Source organism: Athene cunicularia, assembly GCF_003259725.1.
Source record: "Athene cunicularia isolate RWA chromosome 1 unlocalized genomic scaffold, athCun1 chr1_part2, whole genome shotgun sequence".
Lineage (NCBI taxonomy): Eukaryota > Metazoa > Chordata > Aves > Strigiformes > Strigidae > Athene > Athene cunicularia.
The window spans coordinates 53,714,782-53,742,561 of NW_020799092.1; the positions used below are offsets into that span (position 1 = coordinate 53,714,782).

General features: G+C 37.7%; 1 protein-coding gene across 2 annotated transcripts; it reads right to left on the reverse strand.

Annotated features, from left to right (window-relative positions):
- Positions 1-369: 369 nt before the first annotated feature.
- Positions 370-26,777, reverse strand: TMEM168 (transmembrane protein 168). Of its 2 annotated transcripts, XR_003399808.1 has the most exons (5): positions 25,516-26,679; positions 13,797-13,939; positions 9,259-9,533; positions 4,200-4,971; positions 370-1,822 (listed from the first exon to the last, which is right to left on the reverse strand). XR_003399808.1 is itself a non-coding variant. In XM_026862149.1 (4 exons), the coding sequence occupies exons 1-4, from the start codon at positions 26,650-26,652 to the stop codon at positions 4,424-4,426; spliced, it is 2,103 nt and encodes a 700-aa protein (XP_026717950.1). In that variant the 5' UTR covers positions 26,653-26,777; the 3' UTR covers positions 3,756-4,423. The 2 variants fall into 2 exon arrangements, 1 of the variants encoding a protein (XP_026717950.1); XM_026862149.1 differs by lacking the exon at positions 370-1,822 and having other exon boundaries at positions 3,756-4,971; positions 25,516-26,777.
- Positions 26,778-27,780: the final 1,003 nt, after the last annotated feature.

The following is a 27,780-nucleotide window of genomic DNA, read 5'->3' on the forward strand; positions in this document are numbered from 1 at the left end:
TTAACTTGACCTTACTGGAGATGACAAGTTTGACTAAATACAAATACTCATGTAAATGAAGTCTTCAATTAAGTCTCTATAAAATAATGTCTCAAAGTATAAACTATGTTTTTACTAGTTTGTTGACTAAGTGACAAAAAATGACAAGATGAAAGGTATTAATAATGTAAACTAGAATTTCTCATTTCTATTAAATTGTTAAACTACAAATAATCCTTAGGTAGTTTCAGTAAACTCGCTTGCAATTTCTAGGTAAAAAAACCCACAAAACCTCTAAAACAAGCTGTACAGAAAAACCCCATGTAATTCAAGAGGGAGCACAGAAATTTGGGAAGTGATCAAGGCATAAACAAAAACATGAAATGGAAATGAGCACCCAAACCAGCAAAATATATTTAAGTAAAGCACAAATACACACAAAACCCCCCCTATTTACAGATCTAAAATTGGTACGTCCAGTAAAAATCTTCCCACAGAAAGGTATTTATAAACAAGAAAATTAACCCATTTACATTGTCTGCTGCTGGCAACAGCGGTGCTTTACAGCTAGCATAGCATTAGTTATGCCTTTGCAAAATAAAGGGAAAACTTAATAAAGGTGAAAAAATTATTTCAGGGAAAAATCTGAACTGAAGGCTGGACAACAACAATCACAAGGCATACAAAGCATAAGGAACAGCAAATATGTAAATCTGGTAGTGCAAAAAAAGCAGAATGGCTTTTTCCCCCAATACTTGTTCAAAGAAAAATACTACCGTGAATTTGCAATTCGAATTCCTTTTAAAGACTTAAATTTGTTGGACTTAGTGCATTTGCATGTTTCAGCAAGGCTGATACTATACAGGAGGTAAACGAAACAAAGTCAATATAACATTACTACTGCATACAAATTTGTAACAACCTTTATAACAAAATGTCTGAATATACAGTAGAGACAATCCTCTAAAAAAAAATCTACATTTTCTCCATCCAGACAATTTCTAAGCATGTTACCACTAAAGAAAAATAACTTGTACATAACTGAGAGCATATGTAACATTCTTTGGAATTAGATGTAAATTCCTCTGTCAGGTGTTGGCCCTGTATTTCATGCAGGGAACAGCAGAGGGATAACTGCTCACTGGGATTAGGGGCTCCTGGTGCACTGTCCCTCAGGCACACCCAGGGCCAGGCAGAGACCTGCAGGGGCGTGTGAGCACCAGGAGTTGGGGAAAAACTCCACCTGGGAACATGGGTCATGGTAGAACACCTTGATACTAGTCACTGTAGAAGTGGGGAATTAACACTGTTGAATTCCTGAGGCTCCTCATCCCACAGCCCTGGTTATACTATATTTTGAAACACACAAGACAAGTCTCTTTGTTCAGAAAGGCCTCATCCTTTCAATGGCTGTAAACATTTCTTTGAGTTTAAAACAGCATTTTCACCATGCCTTTGCTGTTTAAAAAAAATAACAAAATCAAAAGTAGGAATACCTCAGCTTAAAACTATTTCAAATTTAGAAAACTACAGAGTTCTTTCACGGAGGAAACTGAAACAACTCTACAAACACATTAGTTTTGCAAATACTTTTTTTGCTGTACTTTTAGTTAACGTTATCTAACTTTCAGCAAACTGCTGAAGATCACCCAGTCTATCCTAGAGAAAATCTAACAGTTTGGTAAGTAAGCTGGAAACCATTTAATGAACAGAGGCCAAAGATCAGCACCAATTGTTGTGTTCATCCCTCCCAAAGCCAGGTCCATCACTGCACTGCAGAGCGGATACTGCTCACAGTCTCAGGACATGTCAGGAGTCCCACACTTTTGTTCTTCCCTTTTTTCTACAAAAAGAAACAAAACAGATGATGTCCGTAAAAGTCTAACAGTGGCAGGTACAGAGTAAGATTTACCCATTATAATTAGCGGGAAGTATTAGGATTGATTGAATTTCAAAGCTTTTCCAAACCAGAAAGGACTAACTTTTTGACTTTCAAATGTTCACAGGGGGACTATCCGGTATTACAGTGTTGCTTTATGGGGACTTCCTTAAAAAGTTCTAGCGCTCAAGTTGGAACAGTTTATGATATGACCAGATGAACTTTTACTGAAATAGAAGTCAAATTAATGATGATTTTACAAACCAAATGACTGCCTTTACGCAATCTTTCTTCTCTCAAGGGTTGATGACCAGAAATAGCTGAAAATTACTTCTGCAGAGGAGGCAGTGCTACTTTTCTGCAACCTGACAGATGCTCGTTCAGCCTAACTTCAAGTATCCAACTTACATGCTTGTTCGAGGAGCTTAGGTACTCAGCCCAGGCTCCTGAGGATGACTTAGAAGTGCTCTAAGGTTATTGAACAGACATAAGGGATTTGTCTGCTTCACCTTTGACATACGAAAACAAACCCAAAACAAATCTAATAGGCACAATCACAGGAAAATTAATCTTAAAATAGACATCAAATGAGTCTTCCTCTGGAAATATTTATTTTTCTCTGTTAATGAGAAGTGGAGCACTTCGGGTCACTAGCATGGATTCAGAAGTCTAGCTTTCACATCTGATTTAAAAGAGTTGACCCCTACCTCAGGCTCCCATGTTAGGGATTTAAGCTGGATACCTGAAGATAGATGGCGCCTCTGTTCTCACTGAGAAAAGCCACTTCTCAAATCTGTGACAGAGCTGCAATCACAGCATTTACTTAGAGAAGACCCAATGGAACTGAGAATGGGATGGAGAAAGCAGGGTGGGGGGTGGTGTCTCGCTAAACAAAGTTGTGTAATACACACTAAAGAAGAAACTTAGTGGCTGTCACTTGTAAATCCTACAAAAATCACCATTTTGAAGTTAGTGGGTGTAAATTACTCTGGCTCTTGCAGATCTCAAATTAATCACACATTTTATTTTCAGGAGTTAGTAACAGATATCAATGTTAGCAGATTCTCTAATTTAGTTCACATGGAATTAGAAAAACCCTTGATGGCAAAGACTTAAAGAGCTCCTAGAGTATTTTCAAGTATTTATTTTTAAAAAAATAGCAAGTTATATTTTAGACAAATATCAGCTAATGCCTAAAATTTTAATTAAAATACTAATGGAAACAGGAAAATGTAAACTCTAAATCTACTGGATTGCACACACATATGCAAAAACCCACCACAAATTGTACTGTCTTAGCCATTTAGTTGTTTCACTCCTTATTTTCTGTATTTGGGAAAATAAGATCAGAAAGCTATGCAACTTCTCTGACTAAAGAGGAAAGGCCAGAACAGGATTTCTAGAGTCTCTGTAAATGGAAAGATTAAGATTAGGATCTCGTGTCTGGGAAAACAGTTGAGGAGTACTCAGGATTCACTCCTGTCCTAAGGGAATAATCCATTTTTTCTGAAAAACTTTGCTTGTGGTTTTAATAGATAATGAACTCATTGGTCCAGTCCTGTACTCAGCATTTTACAGAATCAAGGTTTTAGGCACAGCAAAGACTTCAGATAAACATGGAAGCAAGGCAACACTTATATTTCCATTTTTTATCTATGGATTATTTTTTTGTTAAATTCCTTGGGTTTTGCTTTTTTTTTTTTTTCTTCAGGGTAGCTTTTCAAAATACAAACAAGTAAGAGGCTAGAAAAGACAGAATCACCCTAACAGGTGACAGAAAAATTATCAGTGCACTTTTTATTCCATATTTGAATTAACTACTGGGAATATTTACAAAAAAAAAAAAGATCACCAGCAAGATGCTGAATTTTGAAAGTAACACTGAAAAGTTTTTAAAAAAACTGCACTTCAGAAAACATTTTCTCAAGCAGCATCAGAACATGAGAAGGTTGTTTGATTTCCTTGTTTTCTGTGGCAAATTTCCACTGATAGCAGTAGAGAACTGAGGCAGGGGCTGAAGATGTAAAAGCAAATAATCTTGGCAGCTACTTACCTACAATGGCTATTCATTCTTCTATTTTTTTGGCTCTGTGCTGTTTTATAATACCCTTGACCTCACCATATAATTTCAAGGACATATGAACTGATTTGAATATTAGATTGGTTACTCTCCTGTATTTGAACCTTATAGTGGATATAAATGACAAATAAGCATGCTCTAACATTCACAGGAGCTGTTGTCCATCAAACTGGTGACTCTGAGCAAAGGCTGCTTTAAGTAATGCATGTAAACATGTGAACTGTCTCCAAAATGCACAGTCATATTAAATAAGTCTCTTACCTATGTATATACAGACCAGTAACAAAACTCAAACATCATAGTCCTACCCTCCTCTGTTTAAGATTGTGGTTTCTAACTGTTGCATATACTGTAGCTGCACAAAGAGCTCAATAAAGTGAGTGTAGCAGACTTTTTCAGAGAAAAATAGTCATATAAAAATTTCTAAGTATGGTAGAGTGAGAAAGTTCCCAGAGCTCTCACTTCATTTTCTCTTTGGTTGCTAATTAGGATTTGACGAGTTTGAAACCCTGTCCTGTGTCCAGCACTGTGGGAAGAAACCAACTCATTTTCAGTCTTTTCAAGCACCTAAAGCACGCTTTACAGACCCAGAACAGATTGAGACCACAAAACCAGTTTGCCAAATGTACTAATGGATAGGTGATGCGTGGGAAGTATATCATCCAGTGTTTGGCAACATCACTTCCCGTTGGCAAATGCAAAGTGTAGTCGCTCCAGCGTTTTGACACACCATAGGCCGCTTTCACTGTACGGCCCTTTTCGGACCAGCTGATGTTGCTGTCGGGGTTACAGTTGTACTCAACCCATTGCCTGGTGAAGTCACCAAGCTGTGGAGGGTCTGCTTCCTCGATGTCTACAACTCTGGCCATTTCTGCTCCTTGCACGGCAACATACTGGTCATTTACTTTTCTTACTTCTTTAACCCAAGGCTGAGAGTTCTCACAGTCTAAAACAATGATAAGTCGAGAACAAAAAGTGCCGTTCTTTTCTCTCCACCACTCCAAAAGCGTGTCAAGTCGTAAAGCATCACCCCCTGCCACATGGAAAAAAAGATTTAGTATTAGATGAAGAAACAGAAACCTCTGTAGAATTTTGACTGTGGGTTGCAAGAATCCCTTATTTTAACAACCTGAACATATACAACAGAAGTTTTCAACTGATCCTCCCTGTCTGTAGATGTTGCAGGTCTCCACAGATGTCTTAACTGATTCCACCTGACTTGCTGTAGCAGATGAGACCACTGATTTAAAAAAAAAAAAAGGACTTCCCTCACAGAGTGAAAGAAAATACAGCCTGCTGAAGAAATCTGGAAATAGCTAAACAAGAAAAAAAAGCCTGAAATAGAGTTTATTTTGTATTAAATCTTAATAACTTTAAGAAAAAAAAAAAAAAGGACTCTCTTAAAATGTTTTTATTAATATTAAAAGGAACTCCTCTTTTAAGGGAAAGAGGGGACTTTTGAACACAACACATGCTAACAGTTTCAAAGCACAACAAGAAAGCCACCTACAGGCACAACCATCGCTTTGGCTTTAAAAATTCACATGACCAGAAATGGAGATACTCATTCTATAGACAGTCATCTTCAGAGCTTCAAGAAAATTAAAATTGGTATGGACTTACAACTCAATGAAACAAAAATCTCATATGAATTTTTTCACAATATTTACTTCCTATCAGCACAGAAAACAACTACAGTGTCCAACTTCTCATGTTCCATCTCAGCTCTTGCTCCAACAATGTTTTGAAAGAGCAGATTCTAATTAAACCAAGTTACCTATCGTGGGGACTCCTGCCAAAGTGTAACAGATACTGCAGGATCTATGTAGCTTTGTAAAGCAGACTACTTACTCAAGTGCCTATGGAAAACATCTTGCAAACTGGTGAATAAATTTCCATTGGCTCTACAGTGACTATTAATGTGAAGAACTGATACGTCTAGGTGTTGGCAGGTTGGAACTATGATACAGATTTACAACAAAAACATTCTAGTCTGAAAATGTCAACTTTAAAAAAGACAACTTTTAGAAGAAAGATAGAAAAATGTCATTTAAAATAACTGCATTTTAATTTCATACTGATTTTTCATTGTGGAATATAAGTACATTTAGCAGTGTTTATAATCTTGTTAGTAGGAATTTAACTGCATAGATGAATCTCAAACAAAATAGCTACATATTTCAGCATTTACATTTCTACCTGTAAGGGCTGACTAAAGTGTGCTTCAAATTAATAGCTCAGAGTTAAAGCTTTGAGCATGCTTTTGCAGTTAAAAGCAAAATTCAGGGCTACAACTTCCTCAAAAAAAATGCAAACCTGGAAAACTTATTACCAAGAAAAATCTTAATATGCAAGACAAGTAATGACTTGTCTTGGTACATGATCCCCAAATTGCTGTAGTTATTTAAAGCAGAGACTTATACAGAAGCAGTTCCTCTGTTCTAGGTAAGCCTTTTGAGTCAATTAGCAGTAAAAATTTCTTTATGTTTTAAATGCTTATAAAACCCCTTTAATTTACAGTAACTATGCAGGGGTGCAGGTGATTTCTAAACACTACTGGATAGAAACACCCAAAGAAAACCATCTCATCTTTCATACACACACCCACAAACACATGCTCCAGCTTCTAACCCTACTGACCTCAAATACATGGGCTTATCAGCCAGTGCAAGATTTAGGCACTAAGCTGTGTAAGAAATTGATGTGTCTGGCCATATCTGGCTCTCTGGCAGGTTTCACAGGCAGTTATGCTTACAGTTTCAGCAGCAGAGACAAAGCTTCATTAGCCCAGCTCTTGCTTTTGCCTTCACTCAGAGAATATGACCTTCCAAGTCATTTGACTGCTCATATTTTATGCATGACTAGTTAGCAGTTTCTTTTATACACCACTGTGTTGCATCTCAGCTTCCAACAACAGAGGAACATCATTAATGAACTAATAAATCCAGTAAGCCTCCTTTAAAAGATGTCATTACAAAGCAAAGACTGCACTGCTGCTGCTGTGCCATATCATGGCATAGGCCGGCAGTGAGACACTACTTTTTCTATTACATACAAATGTATTTCATTGTTGCCATCTCTCTTCATCCTCTCCAGAGGTCAGAGGACAGTACACATTACAGAAGATGATGACCAAATGTTCCATCTGTCATGAAACGCCACTGTCCATTACATGCAGTACAATTACACAATCAAACAGCCTTCATCTTTTCAGTTTATACTTCAAGTTACATTCAGGAGCAGTGCTATCTGGAAGGAGTATGACATTACACTCCATGATTTGTCTAAAATTAATAATGAAAAAGGATGCAAGACATGACAGGTGCCTGTTCCTCTCCTTTATGTGACTATATGTATCTTCAAGTAGAAGCTGAAGGTGTGCTTGGACAGAGAACTGAAAAGGAGCTTTGTGAGAAAGCTGAACACCACTGCATTTAAAAGATGTATTTTTCAGCACAGAAACTTTAGTTTTATTTTAATTTATTTTAATGGTTATCCAAAAAGTGAAGGCGGAGTTTAATTTAGGCTACAACTACCTGAACAGGCATACAGAGACCTGAGCTCCCCTGTCACACTATATCCAGGCTGGCCAGATGTAAGCCAGGACTGGGCCGGAAGCTGCCCAATTTTGGAGCAACATTTGGGTCTGTAGGTGCTAGAAAGCTAACTGTGTCAATGCTGCCAGACAGAGCCATGGGTGGGAGGCAGAGTTCTGCTGCTAGCCTGCTTCAGAGAATGTGTGCACAGACTCAACAACTGCACAGAGAGGCAACTGCTCTTATGGACAAACCACCCTATTGTCAGAGAAGTCATTCATCTACCCTGACATACACTGCAGTATATCACTCGTGCTAAGGTCAGAGTACAGCTGACACAGATGAAGCCTCTGAGAAAAAAAACACACGTTGCTCTTCAGCAGGTCTAAGTTTGGGCATGGAGTTGCACCAAAGCAGGCATACGGCCTCCAGACAAAAAGTGACCAGTGCCTGAACACCTCAGCAGGACCAGACACAAAACACAAATCTGTGTACACTGTTGAAGGCACATGCCCCTGGAGAGAAACTATGACAGCCAGGAGCCTGCAGGTAGAGTGCTATCCAAGAGAATTAATTTTGTCCCAGGAAGAAAAAAAGTTGCAAATTTTCAATGCATTTACTAAAAGATTCACTTTTTGCACACAGCAACCTCAGAAGCCCAGTTCCAGCAGAAGATCAAGGCTAAATCTACCAATGATTTGAAAACTTTGGTAGGTTTATCAAAAAATACAGTTGAGATAGGACTGCTCATTATAAAGAGATCAAAAACAGGCCAAGAAAAGTGAAAATGGTGAAGTCTATGCTAACCATATGGCAAGGCATTAAACAGGCCCTTTACATAGGGGTTTGTAGTCTTGAGGCTGCACTGCGTGACTCCCAAACTCCAGGCTGTCAGCAAACCATAGCTGTTTTCATGATACAAGGTTTGCTATATGTTTGAAGACCTGCTTTTCTAGTATGGATTGTACACCTGCCTCCTACTTATTTTATTGATTCTATCTTATATAAAAAAAAAAAAACAGAGCACATCTTCAGGACATGAATGCAGTCCTTCATGGCAGCCTAACTGACACCGTGACACAGAACACTGTATAATTCACTCTGCCATGTCCATGGAATGAGAAGAAATTATGCTTGTTCATTACAAATTCCTCAAAAGACAAGGGAAATCTGTCTTTAGAGCAGGAGGGTGTCATTTCCACTTTACTTTTCTGGGGAAAAAAGTGATCTTTGAAGAAAATTTGTTGAATTGTAAGGGGAATATGAAATCATGTTTAGACTTGTAAGCGTATATTTAGAGTCAACAATATTTAGGCAATTTTGAGAACAAGTGTGAGATTAGTTAGTTGCAAAAGGATTTTTATCAAAGGGACTAAATACTAGATTGACATAGATGTTCATGAAGAAACATACTTGACATACATAGCAAGGTAAGGAAAGAGCTGCTTCTTTATATCAAGTTAACTGCATACAAAAGGGGCTTCAGCATTTCTCCATTCTCTCCACTAGCAGAGGTAATCAGCCTGCAACCTTGCCTATTTTGATAATTCCTTGTAGCCCCTGAATCTCTTAACAGCCATGCTTGTAGATTACCTTTCCTTCCTTCCCTGCCAGGAGCTTGTATGAACCTGTTCTTCAAAGAGTAGTGGTTGCCATTCTGAACTATCAGATAATAAATGTGACCAAAACGTCAGTTTTGCAATCCAGTATGATTCTTTAAAGAACAAATTAATTGATTCAGAAAGTTTATCAATATCAAAACTATTAATAAGAAAACTAGTTACCTGCCAGCGCCCATTCACCAGTGCCATGTGAGTGACCACTGTAATATAAAATGTAGGTATCGTGTCTGGGTCCATCTGCTGTCCGAAGTTCAAGAAAAGACTTGATCTTGGAGTGAAGGGTATCAAAGGTCAGTCCACTTGTAGAGTAGTCACAACCATATGTTTCAATCATGTGATAAGCAAAAAACCTTTGGATGGCATTAAGCATGCCGGTAGACCTCAGATTTAACTCTTGTACATGCTCAGGTGGAAGAAGAGTTGGTTGGCCATCAGGACTAAAGAGAAGAAAAATAGCTGTGATTATGATTTATACTTACTTCCTGCTTAGTGGACTATTAGCAATTGCTGATTTTAGTGCTGTTCTAAATTCAAATTAACTTGAACTTTACAGTTTATAAACAATTCAAAATACTGTATTTGAGTGAGGGACCACTCTCCCCCCCACTCTTCTGTCACACTTCTTCACTTCAAAGCATAATCCTTACTCAACCCCATGCTATTCCTGCAGCTGAGAGACAGAGGGAGAGAGAGAAGAGCTGTGATGTGAACACGCTAGGTAGGCTTCAACAATTTCATTAAGTCCCACAGAAAGTACTGCCTTCTGACAGGCACTTTTTCACACACAACTGAAAAGAGGGGCAGGAAGAATGAGTGCTAATCTACACAGAACATCATGTAAATTAGTTTTCAATTCTAGATTAAAGAGAAAGCCAAGTACACATTTTGCTCAGATATTCTGAATTAGTTTCTCTCTGTTCCAAACTAGCCTTTATTTAATATGGTACTCACACAAATACACTAATTCTTACTTGTGTGTGCTGTTGAGATGCTGATCTTTCAGCATAAGAAATGCGTTTCAGATAACAGTATTAACAGCTTAAAAAAGTTCTAGGAAAATTACAAACTAGACTGGGAATGAACCATGTATTTATAGATGTTTGTGCGTGTGTATATATATGTATGTGTGTGTGTGTGTGTATGTATATATACACACATGAATATGCATATATAACAGAAGAGTCCCTTGGACTCTTTTGTTATATATGCATATTCATTGTATTGTATTTCTATATATACTCTCTTTCTATATATAATATAGAAAATATATATTAAAAATATATTAAAAATAATATTAAAATATAATTAAAATACATACACACTTTTTTTTCAAGTCAACATAGCATCATTACTTTTTGTCTCCACAAGCAAAGACTGGGCCCATTATTGAAACAGTAAGCTTTGTTAATAAGGAAGTTTAGTTCTGTCAGGTCCGAAACAGTTGCTCAAGAGTATCCCATTCACTCAAAAATTAGGGGGAACTGCCAGAGCCAGAGCAATATAATACAATGAAAGAATTGCTGCCATGGAAATAAAAATAATGTGTTTATATTGTAATGTAAATTTTGAAAAGTTTTTTTTAATGCCTAACAATAATTGACTAGGTAGGGTTTTTTTAAGAGTGCACAGCTGAAGACTGTAGAGCAGAAGCTCAAAAACTTTGTTTTTACTGTATTTTACACTGTTTAAGTTACAGCAATCTAAGATCAGCATGCTACCTTATGTTTCTTTGCCTATTAATTTTTTTCCCTATCCACTGAATCCTTTACACATACTCAAGCTGGCCAGTTTTTTAAAGCCTCTCATTTCAAATTACTACTGTGTCTCTCTTGTAACTGCAATAGATAACTTACATAGTTTTTGCTTATTGTTTACAAAAAAAGAGTATACACTTTTAATTATATGGCTAAAATAGTATTTGCAAATTTAACGCTTGTAAGAAAAACACACAAATGGGCAAATAGTAATAGTAAAATCCCTCCACCCCCAAGCATTTCTTATCTGGTGACACTTATATTGGAACAAAAATCAGCTGTAAATTCACAATACCAGTAACTGACATTTAGTCCACTTGCAAATCTAATTTCAATGTCCTCTAAATGTAGACACAATCTCATTTAATAGAATTCAAAATTGTTTTGAACTGACCTATTTGGTTTATTAAATCTCCTCATGTAAAATATCTGCACTCAAATGCCTTAATTCTCACTTGCATGAGATAGACTGTGGAATCTGCCTATATGTATGACCAGTGAGTAAATCACAGAATCATCTAGGTGGGAAAAGATCTTGAAGATCATCCAGTCCAACCATTTACCTACCCCTGACAGTTCCCAACTACAGCATATCCCTCAGCGCTATGTCAACCCAACTGTTAAACACCTCCAGGGATGGGGACTCCACCACTTCCCTGGGCAGCCCATTCCAATGCCTAACAACCCGTTCTGTAAAGAAATGCCTCCTAATATCCAGTCTAAACCTTCCCTGGTGCAACTTGAGGCCATTACTTCTTGTCCTATCACTTATTACTTGCTTAAAGAGGCTCATCCCCAGCTCTCTGCAACCTCCTTTCAGGTAGCTGTAGAGGGCGATGAGGTCTCCCCTCAGCCTCCTCTGACTAAACACCCCCAGTTCTCTCAGCTGCTCCTCCTACAACCTGTGCTCCAGACCCTGCTGTGAGGGACTGAAATGTCATATGACTGTCTCAAAGCTTGCTTGTGTCTCTACAAACCTCCAAGAGAAGCTGCTGTGGCCTGTGAATTGGTCTGGGGGATGCTGCCCAGAGAAGCGGGAGTGTACTGAAGGATGCACTCCCCCACTTCCTTGCGGATTCTTTAGATAAGCCTCAAAGGGGCAGAGGTGTGCTGAGCTGGCCCCATCCTGTAGCCATCTGTGGCTCTATTGTGTAGGCCAGACCCCCTGCCTCCATTGCTAATGAACTGACAAGAGCCAAACATTTCTGCGCTTGAAGCTGGATGCAACAAAACCTGTTGGACTAGAGAAAAAAAAAAGGCAAGTAGATATGCTGATCAGTGGGTATGATGAACTTAAAAAGGCAGCAGAAAATCTTGCCCTTTGTGGATCCATCATCGAAGCCAGATATGTGTGCATCCACCACTGAAGACTTGAAGACTGAGGACCAATGGGATGCCGCTGGATCCATGGTGGTGACTATTCTTGCAGCCCTATTCCGCATCCTTGCTTTATTTCTGCCTTTTCCTTCCATTCTGTCCTATCGCTACCCCTCTTCACCTTTTTAATGATAATAACCTGTTTTGGGTATATGGCATTTGACCTCGTTTGTGTCTTATTTTCACTCTTGGGATCATATTAAAACCTCCCCTGACACTGGATCGGGACACCTGCACCAGCTTCGTTGCCCTTCTCTAGACACACTCGAGTCATTCAATGTCCTTTTTGTAGTGAGGGGCCCAAAACTGAACACAGGAATCGAGGGGCGGCCTCACCAGTGCCGAGTCCAGGGGTCAGATCCCTTCCCTGTCCCTGCTGGCCACGCTATTGCTGACACAAGCCAGGATGCCATTGGCCTTCTTGGCCCCCTGGGCACACTGCTGGCTCCTGTTCAGCCGGCTGTCAATCAGCACCCCCAGGTCCCTCTCTGACTGGCAGCTCTCCAGCCACTCCTCCCCAAGCCTGTAGCGCTTCTGGGGGCTGTTGTGGCCCAAGGGCAGCCCCCGGCATTAGGCCTGATTGAAACTCCTCCAGTTGGCCTCAGCCCATGGCTCCAGCCTGTCCAGGTCTCTCTGCAGAGCCTCCCTACCCTCGAGCAGATCAACACTCCCACCCAACTGGGTGTCAGCTGCAAACTGACTGAGGGTGCACTTGATCCCCTCGTCTAGATCATCAATAAAGATGTTAAACAGGAGTGGCCCCAAAACCGAGCCCTGGGGGACACCACTCATGACCAGCCACCAACCGGATTTAACTCTGTTCACCACAACTCTCTGGGCCCGGCCATCCAGACAGTGTTTTACCCAGCAAAGTGTGTGTCCATCCAAGCCACAAGCAGTCAGTTTCACCAGGAGAATGCTGTGGGAAACAGTGTCAAAGGCCTTACTAAAGTCGAGGTAGAAAACATCCACAGCCTTTCCCTCATCCAATAAGCAGGTCACCTTGTCATAAAAAATCAGGTTTGTCAGGCAGGACCTGCCTTTCATAAACCCATGCTGACTGGGCCTGAGCATCTGGTTGTCCCTCATATGACTTGTAATGGCACTCAAGATGACCTGCTCCATGACCTTCCCTGGCACCGAGGTCAGACTGAGAGGTCTATAGTTTCCTGTATCCTCTTTTCTGCCTCTCTTGTAGATGGGTGTCATATTTGCCACCCTCCAGTCCAATGGGGCCTCCCCAGTTAGCCATGACTTCAGGTAAATCATGGACAGCAGCTTGGCGAGCAGATCTGCCATCTCTTTCAGCACCCTTGGGTGTAACCCATTCGGTCCCACAGACTTGTGTGCATTCACTGGCTTTCAAAAAGCAAATTAAATACATATAAAAAGGTGGAGATGGAGTTACTTATTCTTTTTGGAATGTGAGGAAAAGGAAAAATACAAATTCTGCCTATTATTTAAATTAGTATTTAATTATTGAAAATCATTAGCAACAGCACTGGATTGCCTCTATGAGCTAACAGTACAGTTATGCTACTGTGAACTTAAAATACATGGTAACAATACCTGCAAAAGTTGGTGGGAATCACAACAGCATACCCAACACATGTTCCTCCCAAGCAGTTTCCCAGCTCATGGAAGAGCCCATGAGCCATGGACTCCAGAGGTAAAACGATGAGAAATGCACTCATGAAGATCCCATTGGTTGGCTAAAAAGAAAATTGAGATATTTAGATATTGCATGAAAAATGCTTCCTGTCTGTTGGTTATAGTTTATGAATAATCCACTGTGATCACACATAATTAGGTCCTGAAACATGCAAGTAATTGTACATATTATATAGTTATTATTTTTCCACATATTATATGGTGAAGTACTCTAAAGGCAAATGAAAGACCTGGGGAGAAGGTGGCTGGTAAGCAGGGATCACTCTTCTGAAAGGAATGTATTTGAAAACACTAACAGCACAGGACTTAGATCATAGCTTAGCTTTACCCATTTAAGCAGGAAAATCAAATGCCACAAAATTATTTATGTGTGTAAAATATCTAAATATCTGCAGGGTCAGCCCTTAATCAGTAAAGCACAACACAGAATATTATGTACCTAGCATCAGATGGTACCATAATATATTGCATCATTAAAAATACAGATTTAACTATTCTTGCTTTTTAGCACCGTTTTTAGAATACCCTTTGTGGAATGTATCACACAAAAGATGGATTCTGAGAACATTTATGAACACTGCAATTAAAAAGACAATTTTTTTATCAGCTGCATAAATATCAGAGGAGAAAGGATATTCACTACAGAACTTTGTAGTATTCACAGAGCCAATACTCTACCCTGAGCCTTCCTGTTTTGTAGGTAAAAAGTAGTTTTGGAAAAGATTACACTCACTGACACATTGATGATTTCTGTAAAAAAAATAGAAGTTTCAAAAGTTAAGTCTCAACCACTAATACGAGTAAAATAAAAACGGACTTCTGAAATGCCAGCTGTCAGTGAGAGGCAGAACAGCTAGAGAATCACTTTAATTAATATGATGTGAATGGGTTTAATGAGGCATTAAATGCTTTAGGAAAGGTAGAAACAGTATTATATAATAACTGAGAACTTTAATATCCATGGTGCAGTTATTAAATATTAATGTTTGTTATGCAGCAAAGGAAATAACAGCTTACAGATTTCCATCCTGAGAAGAGTCCTGTGGCCTCTGACCACATCTATGTTTTATTCGCCTTCTTTACATAAATCTACAACATTCATGTTTTTTACAAATCTAGATATTGCCTTACTGTTTAATACTCAGTGATTTGATGTTATCTGGTAGTTCAGCTTCACACATAGATACAACTATTAATCATTTGCAAAGTAAATTATACTGGAAAAAAATGACACCTAAGCCAACTAAGTTCCTGTTGGCACACGGCATTAACTCAACTACATTTAGTTTCAAACACATAAATATTACATGACTTAGTCTGAAAGAACAGCTTTATCCATCTAATGTGCTTTCTGCCCTAAGGAAGAATACTGTTTGCTACCTGTCCCAGTTTTTAAAAGTGCCCCATTACACTTCCGATGGAAGAATCTCACCTATGTGTCCTTGAAATGGTGACAGTAATACTTCTAACCATGAACACCATCTAACACCAGATTTTGATATTAACTGGTAACTGATAACATTATTCTCAAATTCCAACATCTGAAACCACTATAAAACTATACCCAGCTCCTACTATGCTTTATAAAATTAATGACAAATGAAAAGTTTACTTATTTAACTTCTAGCTCTCAAGAAGATGAAGACATGACATTGAGTTGACATCAAATCATGTTACAGAACAACCAGGAACAGCTTCCCTTTACTGACAGCCCTGCACACCTTTATCACAAAAGTGCAAGTAATATGCTCACTGACTTGCTAACATTTGGATATAGCCAGTTCATCAACAGGTGATAATGCTAGTGTTAATACTGCAATCTGATTTTACATACTATAATGTAATTTGATGATTTGGTGCTAATAATTTGAATCTACAAGGAGCAATGTGTGCCTATGAAGCACACACACATACATCATAGGAGATTCACAACCACTTTTATGTAGATAATTTTCTTAGCCACCTCAGGAGATAACTTGCATCCTTCCAGATACAATCCTTTCCCTGTCCCAGGCTCAGAGGGTCAGGATCAATGAGTGAGTTAGAAGATGGAACGTATTTAAGACAAGTGCAGAGAAGCATTCACATACTGAGCTTTGTGTGGGAGAATAAAGATTTTCAGAATAATTTCCTCAAAATCCATACAATTACCTGAAATCACCAGAAGACAGGAAATCTTAGAACACTCTAACAATTATGGTGCAACCTCAACTTGTTTTGTTGTCAATAAGGAGAAAAAAAATCCTATAACTAAGACAATATCGTTTTTGTTTCAAATGTATCGGGAGAAATTGCTCATTTTTGTTGTTCAGTTTCCTAAAACTCAGTTTCCCACTCTGAATATGAAAAAGACTCAGAGCAGCAGCAGCAATAAAAACTTACAGAGATTTGGTTAGTTTTTTTTCTACAGAAACCTTGTAAAATAAAAGACTGATGAAATAGTGGAGTTCTCTATCTACATTAGTTTCAAGATTTTGGAGACTTACTTTTGCAACTGTAGATAACAGAAGGATAATTTGCTTCAAGTTACAAAAAAAGAGGATGACTTGCATCATGCAGAAATTGAAGGACTTGTCTGGCAAAGCTTCCTATTCATGATTAGTCAGAGGATTCTAAGCTTGGAAAGATTCAACGCACGGATTGGTATGTACTACAACGCACTTTTACAACAAATTCAGTTTTTCCATGATATGTGAAAATGGCATACATAAACATTACTTTTCCTGGATCATGTGTGAGCAAACTGATCTTATATTGCATTAGTGTTTTGATCAGAGTGAACATATTACAAAATAAAAACCACATCCGCCCATAAAAACTACAACTATCATAATAACCTAAAGAATAGTTTTATATTATTACTTTATATGAATTTTATTGTAATGTTTTCTTACAACATGCTGTGTTGTTCTAAACACTCCTTGCATTTCCCTAATTCCCTAAAACATTTGCAAGTTAAGTCTACAGTGTTCTACAATAACGCAACTTGAAATCATCACAAAGATTAACAGTGTTCACCAAACTTCTGATTGAGTCTGACTTCTAAAAAAATATTTACATTTAATTGTTGAAGGTACTTTTACTAATATGAAGATATCGGCAAGAAAATTCACAAGTACTTGCGAGATAAGGATCCTATATAGAAACTGTAAGGATCATCTCAGTGATCTACCTTTTCTGTATCCTGTCTTGAGTTTGTACCAAGTATTGACAAGGAATAGGAAATTCTACAGTGTTATGAATCAACTCAGCTCCATCTGAAGTTTCATCTTCATTTAGTAGGCCATCTTATGCTATGAAGTAGGAAAGTATTGTTAGTATGGATATTTTACATGTATAGTAATCTATCTAATGTAAAGATGCTGGCACTTGCTGTCAGCACTTCTTCAACAGTTTCGATTTAGAAGAAGTATATCACTAACAAATACAAGAATGATTAATGATGTTTAGAGCAGCTCTTTAGTAAGACTGATTAAAAGTTTTAATTCAGCTCTGCAAAAAATGACTGGAGGCATTTTAAAATATCTATACTATAAGTAATTGAAATAGCAAGAAATAGTATCTAATTAAGTTGGTAATTACAGTAAATCTGAGGATTGGTCCCTCTTTTAAGATAACAGCTAAGATGGTCCCTCTTTTAAGATAACAGCTAAGATGCCAGGTGGAGACTGTCAGTACTTTACTAAATCCAAAAGATCTGATGACTAGTCCTTAATGTAGCAGATGGCCATGGATGCATAGGCAGAGCCAGAAAGGGATTTTGTTCTTTCATCTGTTCAAACAATTTTCACTCTGTTTTCAGCTGCACTGGCAATCTCAGCCTGAAGTACATCCCTGTACTCTAAGTGCCCATCGATTCCAGACAGACTGCTCAAAAAGCAAACAGAAGACAGTGACTGTCTTGGCGATCCCACTGAAAACATGAGAAGCCATTTTATCTCTGGTGGTTTTTGCCTTTGTTTGTCTTATTCTAAAGGAATATTTAGGAAATACACAGAGTGTTCTCATTTCAAATAACATAGAAAAGGTTAAAAAAAAAATCATTCTTGCCTCTGATGACTGAAATGACAGACAATAAAAGATGGGTGAGATTCATTAGCTGTCTTTCCACTTTCTTTAGCTTTTCAAGAAATGCCTATTGTTAAACGTAACTGTTAAAACACCAGAAGAATTTAGTTATTTTACAGCCAAGATATAGAATTTTATATTCATGAACAGGACAACTCCAGTCCCAAAGAGTAAACCACTGTTAGAAGTGGAAAAGTTCTGGAACTGTATTTAACAATGGAGTATTACTGATATGTGACAGACAAAAATAACTAGGAAGAAGAAAAAAAGAAATGTTAGTTTAAATTGGAAGCCAGTTACCAAGCCCCACAGAAGACCCCTTCTGATTAAAATAGAAATAAATTACTAAACATATGTCAACTAAGATGATCACAGAATCCCTCAATGGTTGAGGTTGGAAAGGGCCTCTGGAAATCAACTGGTCCAACCTGCTGTTCAAATGTGGCCACCTACAGCAGGCTGCCCAGGATTAAATGCAACAGACCAGCAACTGAGGAGGTTTACAAAGATGTCTCTGCGTATTTCCAAGAAAAAAATCTGCCCTGCTGTCCATTATCCAAGCTGAATAATATTTACCTATTTTTTTATATATATATATATATATATATATATATATATATATATATACACATACACACACGTAAATGTATAAAAAAATTACACAGTTCTACTTAGCTCCTCTGTAGAGATTCTGCAAAAACAAATAAATATACGCTCCATGATGGAGAAGGCTCAGGAGAAAAAGAATAATGTGATTACTAATCTATATACAAATATTTGATGGATAACTTATTCCAAATGAAAACAAGATATGTATATTACAGGTAAAAAGAAGCTTAAAGACAAAATTTGTAAAGTTACAATGTAGATCAACTACAGAGGAAAGAGTCTTATAAAAAGTTATTGAATGAAAGAATAGTCTCTAGAGAACAATAAATAAGTCATTACTTCTGACTACTAAAACAGCACTGGGAAAATCTAGAAAACAGTTTGCAGAAAATAGCTGTCACGTTCACTGGAAGATGGATTTAATTTATTATGTTTCCCATCCCTGACTCCTGTTCTAACCACAGGAAAGTCTGTGCTTCAGTCTACATGCATTTGTCCCAGCAAATCCAGGAGCGGTTGTCAATTTAAAAGCATACGATTTTTTTTAATATAAAAATGGGAATTCTCATATTAATGAGACTTTGACAGCAAGCTTAACACATAAAGCAGATACTTTAGACTAACAATGAATACTTTGTTTCTCCTGTCACCAGAGATCCCCTTTGTGACCTAGGGCCTCTGGAAACGATGGCAACAGCAGCAAGGTGTGCTGCCTCTGTGGATGTCAGCAGGCAACCTGACACTGCCCTTGGGACAGAACTGGACAGGTAGAGAGCCAAGGAGGGCTGAGCACCTACCCCAGAGAGGAAGACAGGCAGCAAAAATAAACAGGATAGCAAGTGAGTTTGAGAAGAAATGATGAGCAGTGAGCAAGGGGATTTAGGATCCAGTTTAAGAGATGATGAAATAGTAGGGAAAGAGGGAATAACAGTATTGCAAAAGAAACTGAACAAGGCTGTGAACAAATAGTGAGACAGATATGCAAGTCAGCAAGAAGGAGAAAAACTGACAGTGAGGAAAAGAAAGGTGGGGACTAAAGATGACTAGGAATTAAAAAAAAACAGGAGTGGCATGGCTTTCTGATAAAACATGGAGAAAGGTCAGTGGATGCAGCACGGGATCTGGGGGAAAAAATAAAAAAAACCCATTAAACTGGACAAGGAAAGCCCGAAGAGGACTCGATTAAACATAGAAGTCAGTAAGAAAAGCAGAGGGAAATGAAGGAGAAAGACTAGATATGATTCACATTCAAAAGTTACCTTATCTGTGATGTTAACAAAACTATGTGCAAGTAAATATAGATGTTACTGAGAAAACGTCTTACTATTCAGAAAATAATCCTGCTTTTAGAGAAGTCAAAAAGTCACTATCTTCAACTTTAATAAGATATTGTAAATTGAGCTTTCAAGAAACACCAGGCAATCACACCATAATAAAGACTACAAAATCACTAACTGTCCCCAAAACAAGAAAATGCGCATACGTACAATACATACAACTTTTCCTCCATAAATAATTTGAGTTCAATACTACTGTCCATTTAAGTACAAGTACTCAATGAATACTATTATTTTACTAACCCATAAAATTCACTTAAAAAAAAAAATTACTGAAAGTACTTCATTCTATTACTTTACCTGCCTCTGATATAGTTGATTTTTCTCTTGGTAGTATTAAATACAAGTCTTCCAGGGATAATAATTCTCTTTGGCCAGTAATTCAGAAAACCTGTAGTTCCTTTGGCATAGAGCACTTAACAAAACCTGATTTTAAGTCTCTGAGAAAAAGTCCTCCAAACCTTTCCAAGATCTTTGCTCGCAAATTCCAAGACCTGCATCTGTAAATTTTTCATCATTTTACTGGCTTCTGAAAGTAATGCCTGAGTCATCTGCATGACTTCTGCTGGATCTTGTCCCATCCAAGCGCCTAATATGGACAAGCACATGAGTAATTGCTGAAATGAGTAAATTGAAGTTAAAGCATCTATTGATCTGACTGAAATTACTCAAACAAATGTAAAGGCAGGTGCTGAACACTTCCAGCAGATTTTGCAAGGAAAATATCAATGTATTTCTACCAACAAGGCAAGGTGTCTTTCCTCTGCAGCTAAATGAGGGATTACTCTCAAAAGCAGATCATGCCCCAACTGAAATATGCACCACTGAGAAGCTGGTACTCCATTCCTGAATGCAACCAGCTTTAACAAATTACTTTTACACTTCTTGTGCTTCCTGAACTCATCCTCCAGCTTCAGAGTGACCTGACAATTCTGCTCTTTGCATTTTAAAGCTCAATCTGTCAGAGATTCTGCTTTCAGAAGTCACAGTTCTTTCCAAGCACATACCAAAGCACCAGGAAGAGAGAGATTCAATCCTTGGCTTATTACAAGAGCTAAGCTCTTCTTAAAGAAAGGTCCTTGGGTAACAGGACTTCCAGCCTCAACAGTTCTGCATGAGTCAGAAAACCACTGTATGTGCAAAAGCAAGTTAACTGACCTGACTTTAAAAGCCTTTCCATAAAAGGAGATTTGATATTTTTCCAGAAATTTTAATCAAATAGGGTACTTCTAGCCACCAATTAGCAGATAACTGTCTCTTTAGGTCTTGACCTTTCATACACTTGAGAGTTATATGATGCACAGATATTACAGTTATTAAAAACATTAAAAGGGCATATATAATGTGCCTGTAACAAAGTTTTTCATGAAACAGAACCCCTGTCCTCCATCACCCTGTTTCTGACTGTAACCTAACACACACAGCTGCGCTAGATTTTTTTTATATGCTATGGCTAATTATTTATAGCTGACTATTAGGAAGTACCTTTCCAAGGCTCAGGTTTTTAGCTAATTCTATTCATTATGTAGGAGGTCAAGTGGCAGACCATGAAGTGATTTCAAGCCACTCCTCTTATCAAATGCAGTATCATTTAACAAGCTTTCAGTACATCTTTAGAGTGAGGAAAGGTATAAATAAAAAATGCTTCACCTTCCAGGTGACACTTAACAGATTTCAAATATTATTAGCACTTACTAAAATGACTACATAAATCCCAAACTGAAGTTTCAAAGACTGAAAACTGTTAATCTTACACATATATAAAATATTTTAAACAATTTAAAAAGAGCAAACACATTTTCAGGAACTTGTGACTGAGGAACACTTGGCATTCCTAAGAGAATGTTAAGGAAAAAATGTTGAAAATTTAAGTAAAAAAAATGTCAATAATATAAGAATGTAAGAGTGGCCATATTGGGCTGCACCAAAGGTCCATCTAGAAGAATGTCTGGTCTCCAAAGAGGCCAAATGGACGCCTAGGAAACACTGTAAGGACATGTTTCCTGAGCACTCCAACCACTGGTGACTCAAGGACTTCCTAAGCAAGATGTGGTTTCCATACAGTAAGCCAACTTCAGTGAATTTCTTTCCATCAGCTTGTCCAGCTTCCTCCTGAGCCTCTGCAACCTCCTGGCACAGGCAGCATGGTGCGATACACAGCCCTAGAGCTAACTCAGCACAGTATGAGGAACTGTTCCCACCTGTCTGGCTCTAACCTGCTTCTTGCCAACTTGGTTCCCTCAACTGCTGCACTGAAACTGATCCTTTATTGTCTCTTACTGTTTACCTTCTCCTACATCACACATATTTTATATGTTCATCATATTCTCACTTAGTTTTCTCTTTTCCTGAATGAAGCATCCTTGTTTATTCATTCCCTCCATGTAAACTATTTCATGTCTATAATGAATTTTGTTGCCCTTCTCTAAACCTTTGTTTTCTTATCTATGGGATGGCAAACAAGAATTGCAGTTATTCAAAATATGGAATATTTAATTACAGATTTATACAGTGCTATAATGATACCTCCAGTCCTTTCCTACTAATTCTCAATATTTAATTTGCTTTTTTGACCACTAATAACATTAAGATGATGCTTTCATAGAAAGGCATCTAACACAGCCCTAAGATCTCTTTCTACCACATACTGATGTCACTAGCTTTTTTCTGCAGCAAAACTGAACCAAACAAAACCCTGAAATCCCAAACCACTAAGTATTTAGCAATAACTAATACTTTTTTAAAGAGGAAAGGCTGACAGTGATCATGTCTAAGTCTGATTTGTCTCTTTAACTGTTACAATAAATATAAATCACCATAAGAAAAGTACGTATTCACTGGAGAAGCTTGTTTGCTGCATTTCTCTTGAGCTTGTTAGTTAGATCTCCTGAAACAGCAAAATCCAGCAAAGGATTCTAAAGCAGAGTTTTAAGGCCTTGAATTCTCCCTGCAAAGAAGAAAAACCACATTTCCTTAAACCTCTAGAAAAAAACCCCAAATTCCCTGCAAGAGAGTAAATTGTGTGCTTATGCATCATTGCTTGCTTGCTTCTAATTATTTTGAAATCTGACACTATCCAGAAAAATACAGAGAAGACCACAGCTTCCTGCAATTACTGTAATAAATGATACGTCCATTTACTAAATTATGTTCTGGCCAGGTCTGATAAAGTATTTCATTTTCTGACAACTGATGAAACAGACACAGCAAGGACAACATCGTGATGTTTTTTGAAGTAGAAATGCTTTTGGTTGGAGACCACTGCCATTCATAATCTTAAAGCTAATTCATTACTACAAATACGCGATGAAAGAAATATAAAAATAGTAAAAGAAACATAAATGTAATGATCTACTCAAAATTAATTATTCTAATAAAACCCCCCCAGATTTCCTGACAAGTGAAAGTATTTGGTCTGAAGCTTTTCACATTTGTCACTACAATTACTCCTTCTCCCACTGATAGGCAAATACGCAACCTATCAGACAGAGGAGGTAAGCAACAGCTTATCTTATTTACACACAGGACGCTAAAAACTGAAATTAGCCAGTAACAAACACTAAGATTTTAGCTACATTGCCAGTTTGCTTCTTGTGAATGGTCCTGCACAAGTCACTTCAGAGCACTTCTTCAGATTAGAGGACTGAAAATTACCAGACATGTTAACAGTTGCAGGTATTTTGCAGCAGAAGACAGAGACGGAAAAAAATTACAATGAATTTATCCATAAATGTGAAGAGAAAAAAGTAACAAGATGGGTATGAATCCGAATCCAATCCTCCCTGCTTACCCACACAGCTTACAGTACTGAAGCAGTGCTAAGGGATGCCTGTGTGCTTTAAAGAGACGGTATGGGGAGAGGGAGCTGTTGCCCTGGAGGGCTACAGCAGCAGATCCTGTCCAAGTCTGGTGGTAAACTCCCTACAGACAGGCTCTGGGCACCACCAAAAGAAACTGCCTCTTTCCAGCGACTGTCTGAACAACTTACGCACTTGATTTGTTCTGACTGCTTTGTTAGGTGTAACTAGGTGGAGTGATTCCATCCATGTAATTTTAAAACTATGTCATTATTAAGTATTGAGTCTCAGGATGTTAAAAGAGGAGGGCAAGGACAGAGAAATTAATAAAACTATCTGATAGAGATGATAAAAAGTTGCTTTTACTGAAAAACAGTCATCTGGCATATAAAAATTAAAAGACTAGGATTTGGATAAAATTAAAGACTAGGATTTTGATAAAATCACCCAATTCTCAGAAGAAAATGCATGGAAGTTAGCAATATCAGCATGCTGATATTCCATCTTTATTGCTTCTGTCTCCCTAACCACTTTTCCATTTATTCTGGTGCATTAGCACCTTCACTTTATGTAAATACATTTTGGGGATTTATTTTCTCTACTTCTTTTTCGTTCTATTTCTTCCTTTTGTCATTTCTGCAAGTCCCCACACTATAGCTATACGTGCTGATACTTTTCCAAAGAAAGAGCAAAACTACCCAGCCTTCCTCCCAGGCTTGTCTGTTAACCTCTAATGCTCTTCATAAAAAAAAACCCCAACCCACCCAAAAACCCAAACAAACCCCCCTCCACAAAGCCAAAACCAAACCAAACAAAAAGAACAACACACAAAACCTCACAAAATAACAGTCCTTTCCCAACTTTCATCCACGAAGTTGTTTAATCTAAGAAAATGTGCAGGAGTGGACAGTAAATGGTTTAGGAAACACTACAGAGACATTTCTGTAAAATGGATCTGCCATAAATAATATATAATTTTTATATATTATTATATATGTAATACATTTAACAGATGCATGGGTACAAAAGTGATTGTGGTCTTGTTTTAGACCAACTTAAAAAAGAAAACAGTCACCAAACACCCTGCTGTAACTGACAATGCACAACGTACTTTAATTTGGACACTGAACAAACATTTTGAGAGAAATGTATACCTTCTGCTAAAGAAAAGACAATGTCCTTAACTTAGAAATGGAAAGAAAAGTCAAAGAACGATGTCTGATTTTAAGAACTAGTCTTTCAGAGGACATATCTTGTGGTGCATAACCAGATTTGAAAATAAGACACTTAGAGCACATGCTACACCAACAATTTACCAGTTTATCAGCTGATCTTTAAGTCCACATTAATGGTTAAATGCAAAACAAAATTCTTGAAAAATACATTCTTAAAACATGAATTTGCCTTGATTCAATTAAAATTCCACAAGAAAAGCCCTCAATATGGCGTACATTACTAGGGTTCAACACCGGGACTGACTCTGAAAATTTTATGGCACAATAAATTCAAAAGCAAAATAATTTCATAAATAGGTCAACTTAAAATTGCACACTTCTTTTGCCCTGGAAGTGTTAACTCTTCCATTCTGCCAACATAAGAAAGCTGGTAAGTTCCAGTTGCTTTAACAGGCCACAGTCAAGGCAGCACAAAGTGTTAAATTCAAAGTGCATGTTGGTGAAACCAAGGGTTCCAAATCTGAATTGCTGAGCCACAGCACACCATCAAAAGTCACAGGAATTTTAAGAAGCCAGCAAGTCTCAGGACCATTCTCAAGAGGGAGATCAAGATAAAGAGATTATTATTTACCTGCCAAGAAACAGCTCCCAAAACAGCAGTCGCGACAAGGCTGAAAAATACTAGCTGTTCCGAAATTAAACAGAAGTGACGCATTCCTTTAGATGCCATAACTCTGTCAAGGTTGTTGTTTTCTGCACGGTGGGTATAGTATACCTTGTGACAGTCATTTAGTTTTGTGTGAAAACCCCAAAGAGTTATAAAAAAAATCACATGACAGATCATCCAGAAAATTCCAAAAATAGAAAAACCAGGTATCACAAAATACCAGAGATCCAAATCACGTAGTTTAAAGGCTGCAAGAATGAAAAAGATTAGTTCAATGACTCCAACTGAGATGACAGAAAGCCGCCTGCAGATTTTACCACGGTACAAGTAGGGCTTCCATCGTTCAGTAACTGAAAGTCCACTGAAGTAAACATCGAGAAGGGGATCTGAAATCAGGCAGCTGAAGAAACATGCCAAGGCAAATGGGTTTGTGGGGATTTGCAGTGATGGAAAAAAGAGTAAGGATGCAATGGCTCCAAAAATTGCCAAATTTGGAATTGCCAAAAAAGACTTCATACGTAAGTCAATAATCAACATGGCCAAAGCCATGACCAACAGAATAATACTCATAGATTTTTCTACCAGCATAGTTGTGCTGGCAATTGCAAATCCAACTAGCTCCAAAAACTCAACTGTTGTCAGCAGAGTTGGTCGATGATGGATACAACCACAAATCCTCTCAACCAAAGCACATAATATCCTTAAAACAATGGCAGAGAGGAGCAAATATTTAGTAGCTTCTTCTTTCACATCTGTTTTGAAGGCAGAATTATTAAGAAAACAGAGAAGGCCAAGCAAAAAACCAAACCAAAGATTGGAGAGACTCAAACTTGCTGTTTCCATTGAAAAATAGTAGTACAGTATGCTGGCAATTCCAAGAACAAAGAGTCCCAGAATAAATATTACCAAAATCAGTGCATCTGCAGTTTTTTCCCATCTGACATAAAGACCCATGCAAACAGCAACAAGTAGGTTGATTCTGGCAAGATAGCCAAGGTATCTGACTGATGAGTGCATGTTCACTTCTCTGTTTGCTTCTTCAAGTCTTGTCATTGCTGCATAGAGACAATGACTAACACAGTAACGCAGTGACCTACACATGTAAACTGCTGTTAGGGGGTTTTACCCACTTCACTGAAAATAAATATTAGGGTTTCATCCAACCAACACAATAAAATCGTAGTCTTCTGTAATATCATTTCAGTAACAGTGGTCTGGAATCACTAAGTCCTGGAAAAAGAATTAAAAAAAAATTTAGTGGCAAATAATACCTTTTAATCATATACACCATAAGCATGACACATCCTTTCTCACCAAGGATCTAAATTAAAAAGCACATAATAAAGATCTAAGTGTGTTGTTAAAAGTCATTCAAATTGGGGTTGTTATTAAAAGCAATATAAAATGAGTTCAGCATAAATCTTACTTTGTAATTTGGATGAGAGGAAAAGGTGAACCAAACCTGGCTTGTGCAGTTTTTCCACAAAATCCATCCATTAGGTATCTATATTAGAGATCTGTGGGTATCTACAATACTCCTATGATAGCCATTACCTTCTAAAATAGTTTAATATTGTTTTAAAACATTGTTTTACTTCACCACTACATTTGGTAAGTTCTCACTTTCTACTAAAGCTTTTCAGTATTCTTTGTAAGACTGCTTTTTAGTAGTTAAATAGCTACAAGATTTAGAAAATTACCAGTTAATGGTCTTAACCCACAGTAGATAATGAAAAACAATATTATCATCATCTCCATTTCACAAAAGAGGAGTGGATACACAGATCTATCAACTGATCCGGCAACATTTTCAGAGCCTTTTCTTAATGTAAAATCAAAGCCTTCCCTTTCACCCCTCCAAACCGCTTTCTTCCCCCACCCCCCTAAATCCAAACAAAATGACTGGGATAAATATATTTATTACATAAGTGCCTCCTATTCAGATCCATTTAACAACAACAACAACAAAATTAGTATACGATCAGACAGCAGTATTTTTAGGGGAATTTTGTAAGAAAACTTGGCTAGGCAGGTTTCACTAGACATCATTACTATTTTATGGGATAAGCTTCTTCCTAGTCTGAACTCACTCTTGAAACACGAGGACCACTGCAATTGGTGTTTAATCTTACAGAGTTTACACAGAAACAATACTACTAAATGCTATAAATAGGAAAAAAAATTATTGAGAAAATTCTATTTCCAGTAAAATCTCAATTTCACTGCATC